General features: G+C 29.5%; 1 protein-coding gene across 8 annotated transcripts in view; it reads right to left on the bottom strand.

Annotated features, from left to right (window-relative positions):
* LOC121121727 (cell adhesion molecule Dscam1) overlaps positions 1 to 14204 on the bottom strand; it is a 414757-nt gene that overhangs the window by 76971 nt on the left and 323582 nt on the right. For all 8 annotated transcript variants that reach the window (XM_071889819.1, XM_071889818.1, XM_071889821.1 and 5 more), the window contains 2 exons: positions 8054 to 8257; positions 7123 to 7277 (listed from right to left, as the gene is read on the bottom strand). In XM_071889819.1, the coding sequence (XP_071745920.1) occupies positions 7123 to 7277; positions 8054 to 8257 (359 nt within the window). The remainder of the gene's footprint in view (positions 1 to 7122; positions 7278 to 8053; positions 8258 to 14204) is intronic.

Here is a 14204-nt window from a genome sequence, read left to right as displayed (position 1 = left end):
TATTTCGAGATAACTCAAGCAAGCAGGGAAGGAGATCCTTTGTCTCCAACCCTTTTCCTTACAGTATTGCACTATTTATATGAAGCCCTACGTTCTATCTCTAAAAACGAAATGCCAACTATGGCTATATTTTACGCGGATGACTTAATTGTTTACTGCACAGGAACTCTGAAGGAGATAATTTCGTATATGAGAGCGGTGTTTGGGAACCTTGAAACATTTTGAGAGCCCTCGGATACAGTGATGAATACCAGCAAGACGGAAGTTTTATTTTCACAGGAAGAACCTTTAAAAATATATATTTTCCGTTATTGAAGTTCTCTAGTAGATCAACTTTTCTTGGAGTTGCAATAACAAAAGAGGATGCTCCAGTTGCATTAATATTAACGTAAAGAGAGTCCTAGAATCTATCTCTAGTACTATGTCGTGGTACAATAGGCATCGTAAATTAGATAGGGTAAAAATATGGGATGCAGTCGCACTACTCCAAGTATTCCACTTACTTAAGTATACTCCTTATTCGAAGAAAATTATAGACAAAATACAGATCATCCAGGAAAAATTTATATAGGGTTCAAAGCGAGTTTATATTTCAAAAAGCTGCCAGTATGCTCCAATTTCATCGTGGGGCATAGGTCTAAAAAATATAGAAACCGTATGGACATCTTTAAACGTCCACATGATGATCAGCCTCAGAAGCTGTTTGGATTTCTGTGCAAAATGCTTGAAAGACAATTTTAAAAGAAATACTGGGTTTCCAATCAACGATAGAATTTTTATGGGTCCTGCTGAGCTGTTTAAGTCTTCAAGTAGGGTTAGTACTTACTTAAAGCAAATGACCAATTCATGGAAATCAATTGTGGACTTTGTTCTTCTTATGCTAGGTGTAGACGAATCATTGAAGTTCAACCATAGGTTGAACACTAAAGATAAATTCTTCAAAGCATCAGTACGTTCAGCCATTCGACAATTGTGGAGGAAGTTCACAGATGTCATACTTCTTACATATTAAAAGAATAAAAAATTGGCGTTAGAAGCCATTTCTATTTCAAGTATCTGCAAGAAAGCCACGGAAAGCCAAATGGTGTGTTCCTAGGCTGATTTGGTGCGTAAACGCTTCCTTCGATTAGGCTGTAAAACCGTGAGAAGAGGTATTGAAAAACTCAAAAAAAAAAAAAATATTTTGAAACCCTTTTATGGACTCAAAAGAAAAGTGAGTCCACAACAGGATGACTACTTCAACCCTTTTTACAAATAAATCGAGAGCCAAAGATACAGAGAGAGAGACAGCACATTTTGTTAGTCTAGTTAAGAGACTTCAAGACATCTGTTTTGGGATTCCTCAAAAGTAGTAAACATTATGCACATGACCACTGAGCTTTTGAGGGTTCAGAAATAAAGTGGTTTGTAATGTTATCGCCTACACATAGATTTCACTTCAAAAGTGAATACTTAATTATTAAAATGTTTTTTATTCTCTATAAGATGGAATAACTCTTGCGTACTAACTAGTCTGGAGAGGCTCCTATCTAGATCCCACGAATTGCTGGAGAGGTTCGATATGAATAGAAATGAAAATTAAAAAAATGAATAACGAATATTTTTTTAATTTCTCATTTTGTTGTGGTTCAGTCCGAAATTTTGAATAAATGTGAATTCTATTTTAGTCTTCCTACTCAATAATTTATAACTTGGGGATAAAAAATGACATAGTAAAAATATAGAAAGGACAAAATACATGACAAACAATGGTTTCAATGAAAAAGAAGATGAATGAATTACGTAGTGCTCCCATTAAATAATGATCTAATTCTTTAAAAGTATGTTACATTAAATCGACAATGTGCTATTTTATAAAAAAAAAATATGAAGAAATAAACAAAAAAAAGAACGACAATTTTAATTTGTAACTATGCTGTAAAAGGAAAAAAAAAATCAATTTTGAATATAAGATAAAGAAAAGTTGCAATCCCTATGAAAATAAAATCTTATTTCTATGCGTGCATAAGTTCTAATGAAGTTGCCTTGGTTTTATATTTTTTTTTCTGTTAGTTGTTGTATTATAAGTATATTTCTACTGATTTTATGCAAAAGTAATAAGAAAGCGGCTCTTTTAAAATTGTAGAAGGTAATCGGATTAAAAATAAAAGATACTTTTGACCTTCTGTAATTAAAACTAGAGAGCTAATTTTTATCATTAGTGTTTCCACATTAGTTTGCAAAGTAATTAGGAGAAGTGACATTTTCTAAAGGATGTTATATACTTAATGCAACATCTACAAAAAAGTAGCAAAATCTGTAGAATTATGCAGCCGTGAAAAATCTTTGAACTTTATAGGTAGATAATATATATTTAAGTACGAGCATCTTGGCAAGTTTTTAGATTTGCTTTAAATCATTTTGAGAAAAGATTAACTTATGCAAATAGCTATAGGACTTTCTCCACAAACCCATCTTCAAGAAAGAGATATACAACTAATTGTTAATGATTTGTATAATATTTGATTCCAGCTGCGAAGAAAATATCACAGTTCTAACGACATTAATTATGACATACTATGTCACACTGGGGAAATATTACATATTATCTGCTTGATTTATATAATAAGATATGAGCTTTACAAAATGTTTCTCAAATCCCTTAATGATGGGTGATAGCTGACTTTAAAAAAAATATTGTTGATTAAAAACTTAAAAGTGATTAGATATTATGAATCACAAGCTGAGGTTTGACTTTTAAAAACACATATATATTTAAATACATTTCTTCAAATGAAAATAATGGTTATAATGGAATGACGTAGCTCAATGGACAATGAGCTCAGGAAAAGTTATTCTCTTGAACTCAATGTGAGTAGGTTCACTTCTCAGTCATTCCTAGAGAAGGAAATATGCATAACTTACAAGGACTTCAAGGAGACTTCCTAGGTGAAATAAAGTAATTGTAATACTATATATGAATCTACATATACTTAATCAGTGCAACGCCATCTAATCAATTATTAGAACATTAATTTTTTTAATATTTTTCTGTATTCAAAAATGGTTTTGATCTATAAAGGACTTTAATTTGATTACTTCTTTCTGAATCCTGATCCTACTATAAAAATATCCTTCATTATTTTCACTGAGTAAATTACAAGTTTTTTAGGGAGTTGACTTTTTCCAATCTCCCATATAAAATCTTTAAAAACTTTAAGACACGCAAACCTATTGAAATTTTGAATAAAATTAATAAATTTGGGCTAAGATAGCTTTTTATACTCACGTATCATAGGAAAAAAGTTTTTAAATAACTTTTTATCTTACCCTTTTTGTTTCAACTGAAGTTTTATCCTCCCTCCCCCCAAAAAAAGAAGAAAAGAATGGTGTGCTAATATTAATTTGAACATGATTTATAAATGAGACTGTTATACTATTCTAAGATTACCCAAGATTTTTAAAGTACTTTATTTTGGTGACATTCTTCTTTTTCTTTGAGTACAAAAAATACATTTACAATGTATGTAATTGGTATATTCTTTTTGCTTTATCTTTTGTGTATTAGAGCAACAGAAATAATATGTATGTACTACATACCATAGAAAGGAACTCCTTGTTAGTTGACAAGAATACTAATGCCTTATTTTCTTTCTCTTTCTTTGACATTATTTTGTAGCTACATACATATATTATTGAAAGTAAGAGGAACACTATAATTAGGAAGGAATACATCTCATGTCTTTATTTTCCTCTTTTCCTTGTATTTTTTTTTCTCAATGTACACTATACAATGAGATAATTCTATTTTCATTTCTTGTCTTTTTATTGTGTCCCCCTTTTTTTCTGCTTACTTGATCATGATTTCACAAGATTCAGTCCAACTTTGAATATAAAGTATCCAATACGCAGATTCCCATAAAAACGAAAGATATTTTTCAAAAATCAATAACCCTAATTGAAAAAACAAAAACAATTCAATAGGACAATCATTTCAGATGCCGACATGAGGTTAAAGTCAATTCTATGACTCGAGCGTAGGGTAGATTGGGAAATTATAATTCAAATGATAATGACAGACTATAAGGTACTACTACTTACTATAAGGGTATTTTAATAAGTTTCACTTTTTGTACAAAAATGTAAGTTTGTTGTGCTAAAGTTTTGGTATTTCTAATTCGAATAATCTTCCAGTAATTTAATAAAACGTGTTTCAACTGTTCCCAGTCTCTTCTACAGTACTAAAAATTAATGATGTTGAGTTATGGTATTTATTTTTATCCTGATGGTAATCCAATAATATCTTCTGTGAAGGAGAATTTTTTTTTGTTACTGGGTGTTGCATTGAAAAGTATACACTTTTAATTGAATTTCATAATTGATAACAACACTCTTTCTTCACTGATAAATTTTGACACATTCATCACAAAAAATAATCTATTACATTGATTAAAAAAATATTCACGTTTGTCTCAAGAACGGGCTCTTATCGGATTGCAAGTACCAATAATGGACTAATTGAATTTCAGGCCTTGGACTGGATATGTGACCAAAAACTATAGCCCAGGGGATGGAGTCCTGAGTACAGTGGGCCAATTTTTTTGTATTGAAAAGTTTCATTTTCCTTCAGGTATTTTTATTTTATATTGGACTTGTGTGTAGGGGCTCGTCCTGCTGCAGTACGTAATCCATGCCAATCATGCACACCCAAGCAAGGAACTTTTATCTCTATATTTCTATATATTCGACGCTATTAAGGTGGTAAGCGTTTGGAAAACCAGATTAGTGACAGGGCATGGTCGTTTAGAGCTACAAATTCCAGTGATATGAGTCTTGCAGGATGTTTAGTGGTAGTAAGAGTACGAGCCGATTCAACAATTTTCCCATCTATTGTCAGTACATATCGTTTCCTTTGTTGTGAAATGGATTGACCTTCCAAGTTTTTTCATTTAAAAAAATCACTTGTATAACAGAGGATCACGTAGGATTGTTAAGTAACCTTGGGCAACGTCGGAGAAAGATACATTTAAAGGCTGGAGCCAAAATTACCCTATATCATTTTATAAATGACTTTCTACACTCCTTCCGTACCATCTTAGGGACTGTGGAGTGTGCCAAAGCCAACTTCGATGCGTACATATGGATACTTAAAATGATTGCGCCTTAATTACAATGTTGTTTTTCAAAATTCCACCAGATCCAGGCTTATGATGAAGTTTATCCCATCCTCATTAACTTTTTTTTCATCCGAAAGTAACCTTACAGGTTATCTTTAGCTGATTTTATAAGGCAGAGACGCACAAATCCGCACCCACTGATGCCAATATTTGGTGGCATTTCATATCTGTTGTTATCATTGTTCAAATTAAGTATAATCTATTTTTCCAAAAATGTAAATACATCTTTTAACCAACTATCGCTAGTCTAACACTAGAAAAAAATTCCGGGAAAACGAGGAAATTGAATTAAAATATAATAGTAATAGTTGTACAAAATAAAAATTGCCGTTAGTCCTCTCCTCCCCCTAAAAAAAAGAAACAGAAAATCAATATGGTAACCCAGACAATTTGAAAACTATTTTTGGAGGAGAGTAGGTCAGCTGTCATGATATATTATGAGATTAGCTGCGAGTAGCTATGAGAAGGAGGAATGTTGATCTTCAATTCTACTCTTAGTACGTCATTGTTGGGCTTACATTTATAACTCCTCAAATGACTCAAATTTGACTTTTTGCGTGATTAGTTTTATTGTATAATCATTATATAAATTATAAGCAAGTAATGAGCCACATTCGTGCTGAGTTTAAATAGTTTGTAGGCATAAAAAATTTACATAAATTTGATATAAAGTGGGCTGTAACTTATTTTTAATAGTTCACAAAGTGAATAATGACGATTTTTCCTAAAAAAATATGTACCCAAATTTTCAAAGTTCTAAATTCCAAAATATTTAGTACTAGAGGGAATACCCAGCATTGTTCGGAGTTATTAGCCGTTTAAGAACTTTGTTTTAATACTATAGGTACGTACTTTAAATTTTCTTATCTTTTTATATAGGGCTCTGAACTTTAACTACACATTCACTCTGCTAAACCTCATCTAAAGTCCAGGCAGATTACCACATCTGCCTTGCCTTTATCCGCTTACATAATATATATATATATGATTTTGTGAGAAGAGTTGCTCATATGGAAATTTATTTTTATCAACTAACAAAAGTTAATACGTGTACACACACACGATAGATGGGGTAACTCGCCGTAACATGCATTACATTATAAAAGTACACATGTTTAGCTACACACATTTGTTGTGAAAACGGAGTTTTCCACAGATAGACAATAACCTAGATGACAAATATTAATAGACTACACTAATATAAAAATGCATGTGTTATATTCATAAAATGTTATTTGCGAGTTAATTTACTTATTTCCTTTTAATTTCTCTGAAGGAAAGGGCTTAATAATATTTTTTACCGTCTAAACAAATATTTCCTTATCTGTTTTTATAAATATACTTAGACTTCTTTAAAGATATTTAAGCCTCTTTAAAACAATTAATATCTTACCCTAAGTATCTTTTCCTCACAACTAAATTAAAAAATACACATTTATCATTCTTAAACAATTAGTAAAAACAAAGATAGTTAACATCTCGAATTAGATTATTTAGAAAAAATATTAACCAAATGGTTAATAGAAAAAGAAAAAGGAGCTCAATTAACCTAGATGGAAAAACCAATAAAATAATTAAAGTTTTGTGTGTTACTGATTTAATAGACGACTAACATTAGTATTCGATGGTATATTATTTTATGAGTACATTATATAAATATATATTTATATATAATTACTAAATTACTTCAAAATGGCTTCAAATTAAATCTCCAAATTTGTATGTTAGGTTATGCATATGCTCTAAGTAGATAAAGCTGAGAAACTGTATGTATATATATTTATTTTTACTGACATATTAAGTAATATGTTGGTTTTTTTTCATTCGAAAAAATGTACACTCTTTTAATAATTGAATATATAATTTAATTTCACATTGTCAGAATGTTATATTTGGGAGCTTCAAGGGAAAAAAATGCACAATTTGCATATCCCTTAAATAAAAAGAGGTATTATTATTTACATACTTTATTGTCAAAGGATTTAAGGCTGATATCCCCATTGAGCCACCATGATATATGTGCAGAGGGCTGCGCTCCAATGGTTTTACAATTTAACTCATATTCACTGTTTGAAGACATTGGATCCACATCCCAGAGTAATTTGACATCCAAAGGTCGTACTAGATATTAAGAGATAACAATAGATTAAAGTAAATAAATGTTCGTACCAACATAAAAAAAAAGTTGATCTGAAAAGTTCCCGATCTGAACATGAAAATACCAGCACTCGTGAGCAAAAATCAGCGAATTTACTTTTTCATTTTAAAAAAAAAAATTACAGTATATCCGAAATTTCAATTATTTTTGACGCATGGGATTTGTCAAAATAGAATAAAAAAATAATTGGATGTAGTTTTGGTGGAATAAATAACTATTTTGGGGATGATTATATCGAAAAAACTTGGATCCTTCTATTTTATTGAGTATTGAATATCTAAAAATGTTGATATGCGTATGCAAATGTCAAATATCAATATTGAAATTGGTGGAATCATATTTAAACATGTCGAATTTAAGAAATTGGACTACAAACATTTAGAAATTTGCGGCTGTTATCAATTTGTAAAATATGAATACTCTGTGGATTCGTGGTTTTTATTTTTTAAGATTAACATGTTTATTTGATTTATGTCGAGTATCTAAAAATGCAAAAGTAAATATCAACATTTGAAATTTAGAGATCTTGAGGTCAATATAATTAACCTATACAGATGCAAATATTCGATACATTACTCAAAGGACTGAGAAGGGAAAATACACTAACTCACTTTAACGATAGTTATTCATCGTAAATGTATCATACATTACAGTAGACTTTTTAAAGTATGACCCTTATTTTCGTTGACAAGTGAGGGTATGATCAGACAGGAAGCCTCTTTGGAGTAAATGTACTTACAATTTAATGTCAAAGAAACTGTAGTTGTCACAGGCTGTGTAGCATTATTGTTGTTACCCAAACAAGTGAACTCCGCAGAAATATCCTCACGTTTCAAAAATTCCACTTTCATTGTATTGCGTGACTTTCCTGGTGCTATTTCTTCATAAGTGTCGTCAAGAAGTTCACCATTTCTCCACCATGTCACTTTACTCGTAGGCCATCCTATTAATAATTATAGTAGTTCAATATATATATGAACATTAGTGATAAAGGATCGTTATTTTCGTATTAAGAAATATAATTTAATTAATATCATTTATGAATGTATAATATTTATGTAAGTAAATGAGAGGAGACGAATAACGAAAAGAGAGAGAGAGAGAGAAAGAAAACCAATTTATGGAAATGACCATTTATGGATGTCATAGAGAAAATGATGAATATAAAATATAAAAAATCTTGAGACGTCATATTTTTTATATTAAAATTATTAGTGCAAATTGAACGTTCATATTTGAACATACATGAAAGGCTGTACATAAAATGTATTATGAAAAGATACTAATAATAATAATGTGACGTGGCTTGAAGATTAATAAATACATATGCATGCATCAAACCTTATATAAATGGATTAGTCTCACTTAAAGAGTCAGTTTGTTTATTATAGCAACAATAACGTAGATTAGAAATATAGTCCTAAATAAGTACATGTGAATATGTAATATACACATTGCTCGGCGTATGTACTTGTTCATATAAATATTGTGTTCATTATTGTGACATAATTTAACAGTTAATGCAATTAAAAAATCTTTAATACGCTATTATTCTAACGCCCTTTTAAAACTGGGTGGCACGTCTACCCTTGAAAAGATTATAGTTCTACAAGGAGTGCTCCTAAACAAAACAAAACAAAAAATATCTAACCAACAATTTGAAGAAAAAAAAATTATAATTACGCTGATCTATGTTAGGTAGGAGTCAGAGTAGAACTAATTATAATTGGGTATGGTGGGGGGTTATATTAGTGAAGTCATATAATTGAAGACAACATCATTTGTAATTAACTAACTTCCCTTCTTATCGTTTTTTCAAAAAGTGATGGGGCAGAGCTATTCATTTTATTAACTCACTCACATATTTTAAAGATTCCTGTTTTAATGTTACTAGAAATATATTTAGAATTGCCAAAAGCCATTTACCCTAATCAATTCAAAATAAAGAAAGATAAAATGTTTAATTATCTGCCCCGAATTTTATGATTAAGTGTTTGCTAATTAATTATCGTCTCTAACTATAATAATTAAGTTGGTTTTGTTATTGGATAAGAAGCTTTCACTACAGAAGGAACACAAGTTTCTACGAAAAAAAAAAATAATACGGAAAATATTCAACCAAACAATCCAAACGTCGAAAACCGAGTAACATGAATATATTATTGTAATTTTATAATTTTATTGCAGCATGAATCATACTAAAATATATTTATAATTTTTTTTCGGCAAAATATTTCTGTTTGTCAAAGTGGTCATTCGGCAAAATGACATTCAGATTAGTGTACATGCACGTATTATTAGATATCTATCTATACAGATAGGGGAAACTAGAGCTAGTTTGACTTAGATATGTCGAAATTTAATACAATATGATAATCATATTGTGGAAATCTATTTGAAGATTATGATAGTCATCATTAGTTTTTCTAAAAATTGTATTTTAACACAATAGGCTGTAACTTTCCTAATAGTTTGAATTTAACCTTTGTCAGGCTGCATAATTTTTCACTCTTAACTAGCAGCATGGGCACAATTGTACCCACATATATTTAGATTGAACTAGTTGTTCTTTTTTCTTCAATGTTTAATTATATTTTTTTGCTAAAAAATATTATTTTTTGTTCCTTTTGATGTTCGATAGAACATGAAGAATGATATCACTGGGAGGAAAGTATTGTACTTGGTACTATTGTATCTCAAAATCAAAGTTCAACTTGGATCCTGAAGCATGAAACGGAATGGCTAAAAAATCTAGTGCCTAAGATGCAAACAAGATTATGTAACATTGTTTGACAAAGAGGTGGGTCTGCAGCTAACACCAACTTATTTACAGAAAATAGCTCTTTATGTCTAAAAAAACGAAAAGATAGAAGAATTTTTTAAGCTTTTAATACTAGCCTCATCGTAAGATATCCCAATGACTCTGAACAGCAAAAACTAACACCATTCGAGCCATTTACTAATGTTGAGCTCAATATATTTTTGGCATTCTTATTGCTGCAGGTGAACATCGAAATAATTAAGAAACTCTTGAAAATATTTGAAAAATAGATGCTCAACCTCTTATACGTACAACTACGTCTCGTGACCGCTTGGAGATGCTCCAAGTTATTAGATTTGACAACAAAAGCATGTGTGTAGAGCGTGCTCTAACTAATAAAGCTGCACCAATAAGATATCTTTGGATTTTACTAAATAAAAATTTTTAGAGATCCTACAAACCACATGAATGTATCACTATTGAAGATTAGTTATTTCCATTTCGATGGTATAAAAGTTTAACTCAATATATACTATCTAAACCAGCAAGGGGTGGTATTAAGATTTTCTAGTCCTGTGATGCATCCAACACTTACCCTCAACATGGTAAACACTATACTGAAAACCCAGAGGATGGTCCCAAACAGGTGAATATTGTTGGAAATACAGTTTTGGATCAGTATATATGTATAAAGGCTCTGGAATTACCGACACTTTATTTACAAGTATTCAACACCTTTAGTTAGAAAAGTCAGAACAAACAACGAGAATAGATTTCTGCCAACAATATATAAACCATGAAAGGAAAAGAGCCTTATTTAGGACTGAAGACTATGGTCCAATTCAGTTCAGTCCTGCAAATCAGTCCAAAAACTGATAAAGTTCAATCTTTGATGACGTCACTAAATATTTATACATTTATTCTTTTTATAATCAGTTCTAATACTGACAGTCTGAAAGACCGACAGTCTTAAGGCCTGAAAGGACACGTCTTAAGATAGTACTGGATCCAATAAATATACAAAACTAACAATAACCTTGTTCAGCCGTATTATCCCATGAACATAAACATTTACTTTGTCGCTTCGTTACCTTTATTTCATCACGCAACCTTTCCTTAAAAAAAAGAAGAAAAAACTCGTTCGGAAATCAACTGATGGTTAGCCAAATAAGTCAAGCATACCAACTGCTATTTATCTCCTAACTAACTGCCATATTATTTCTCTATAACTTTTAAAATAAATTAAATATATTTATATTTAATAACATTAAAATCTTATTTTATTCGATACTGAATTTTAATATTGCTTAGTAATATTTTGTTAAAAGCATAGACATACATTTGTATTCTACATATGTGATAGCCAAAATGTCTTCATAGAAATAATAAGATGGCCAATATATGTATGTATATATATATACAACAATGGATCAACAAGAAATTGTATTCCTATCTTTTTAGAAACAGTTATTACTTCGTTTATTTATCAGAAGGAATAATTTATGAAATAACCATGACGTATCAATTTAGAGGAGGGTATCGACAGCCTGACAACAAAATACATGGATAATTTTTGTATTAGCGAGGTAAAGGCGTAATATATTTTTTGGTCCGCAGCCGATTTTTCAACTTCTCTTTCCCTTATCTGTGTTCTGGTCTTGAAAAATATTTTGCTCAGAAGTGAACAAGTATTTATTAGTCAAAAAACAATATTTTATAGATGGGATGTTTTGGCTAACTTCCAAAATTGATTTTGTCCCTTTATTTTTGAAGTAAAAGTTGCGCAAAAAAAATGTAACAAATCCTAATGAAACAGATATATATATATATATAATAAAAAAGAATAAATCATTCGGCGACAAATGCAACAATGCTTGAATTCTTTGTTCTGAACGTTACGACATTTCAAATTTATCCTCAATATTTTGAACGTTGATAAATTATACCACAAAATAGAAAAAGAATCAAAGATTTAAACAGTATTTGTGTTACCGTAAAAACAATAATAAAACTGACCATTACAGAAAATATTTTTCACTAGTCAAAATCAGTTTAATCCAATATCTAAAAGAAAAAAACTACAAAAAGTCTGTTATTTTTTTTAGCATAAAGGATGTCATTATATATTCAATTTAAACCGTATGTAAATTTGTTGTCCCAGCTTTTTTGATGTTTCAAAAATGAATTTGTGATGTTTTAAAAATGAATTTGTTATATCACTATTTTCAATCCCCTTTACATGCATTTCTTCACAACTAAACTAAAATTAAAATAAATACGTAATAGTTTTTTAAGACTATGCTTAAGGTTCTATTCTTTTACATATAAACTCTCTTCTAGATTACTTAAACAATATAACCATAGCAAATAATGAGCTAATAAATTGTTGCATTCGGCAATATTAATTTGATTTATGAGTTTTTATATAGTGTATATATAAATATTATTAGTGCTTTTATATATTTCATATTGATTAGCCACTTAAAAAACCTTTACTCAATTTTTTAAAGAATATATTCATCCTTTAGTCATACATTTAGATACGCATCTTAAGTGCTCTGTAATTTTCCTGTAATGCATAAAACATGTCTTGTCGGTATGTAAAAATTAAAAATAAACGTAAGAATCAAAGGACAAATAGCACAAACCGTTGTTTATTTCTAATCACAAAACTGTGTTTTTTCTCTACAAAAGTTCCACCCTCTTATGGTTGATTACTACAGTTCCACCCCTCACTTTTACTACTTTGGCCACTTAACTTTCGATCTCGAAGCAAATTCATCTTAAGTCCAGTTCATCCTTGGGAAAACTCATCCCCAATATTAATAAGCACGACGTTTTGAGTATATCTTAATGAATTTTTTTTTTTTTGTATTTTATTCTACTTTTGTATAAAAAGATTAAATCATTCAATATACTCATTATTCTAGTTAATAAGTCATTGAAATGAAATAAAGTTATTGAACTTTCCCTACGAAAATTGCTACTTGATACAAAGTATAAATATAGATTTTAAATACATTTTGTATAATTAAGTTTGACTTTTTAGTCTTACTTTTAACTTTATAATTAAAAAAATTGTAAATACTTGTTGTTGTCGAATTTTTATATATTTTTTTTACTTTTATTAGAGTTTCGATATAAAAACAGTCATATTTAATTGTGAATAATAAAAATAATGAGGTCAATATATGAATGTATTTACTTATAACATAATATATGTAGAAATGTCTTCATTTATTTTTGGATGTCTTTACTCATGCAAAACCATTATAGAAATGATGGAAAAATATATATATAGAATGATATGTAATTATATCAGTATTGTGCTTGTCTTAAGGAAGTTCATGCTATTACAAATGGTAAGATAAGATATGTAGTATGTATATACATATGTTGCAGCAAAAATTGCACATTTAGCACAAGCAGATATTTATTGGTGTACCAGATAAACTAAAGTTATACTTTTTCTTCGACAAAAACAAAACAAAACAAAAAAAAATGATGAAATACATGTAGAACGCTTAAAACTATAAATATAAAAACTTTTATTTTTCTTAGAAACATCGATAAAAAGGACCGAGATTTGAGACAAAGTTTGAAAAATCAATAGATTATATCTATTAATCTGTTATTTTTATAAAGTACACAAAGTATAAATGGAGTTTAGGTAAAACAATTACGTTGAAGCAGGTAATTGATCATTAACCAGAATATTTTCATACCCGTGAGTAATTTATAGTTATATAACTTTAATTACAAATAACTAGTGATGGGACGATACATCAGAATCGAGAATAGAAAAATCAGATGTTTTTTTCTGAAAACTGAATCAGGAAAAGGATTTTCGATTATCCTATTTTGATTCTTATATCTTATTCTTCTATTATTTAACTATATATGATTTCTCTAAGTTATAAAAAAATAATAAAATATTTGCATCATGATGCAGGAAACGACGATGTGAATTTATGACTTTAGTAGTATAACTTCATGGAATAATGTATGATCAAAAAATGCTTGAAAAATAAGAAGCAACAAATTGAAAACAAACGAAACGTATAGAAAGTTGTTCTAAACACATGCAGTGGGTAAAGGAATTGACTTTTTAGTGAATTATGTTTTGTTT

The sequence above is a fragment of the Lepeophtheirus salmonis genome, chromosome 7, assembly GCF_016086655.4.
Source record: "Lepeophtheirus salmonis chromosome 7, UVic_Lsal_1.4, whole genome shotgun sequence".
Classification (NCBI taxonomy): Eukaryota; Metazoa; Arthropoda; class Copepoda; order Siphonostomatoida; family Caligidae; genus Lepeophtheirus; species Lepeophtheirus salmonis.
The sequence above is the reverse complement of the archived record's forward strand: the minus strand, read 5'-3'. Positions and strand labels throughout refer to the sequence as shown.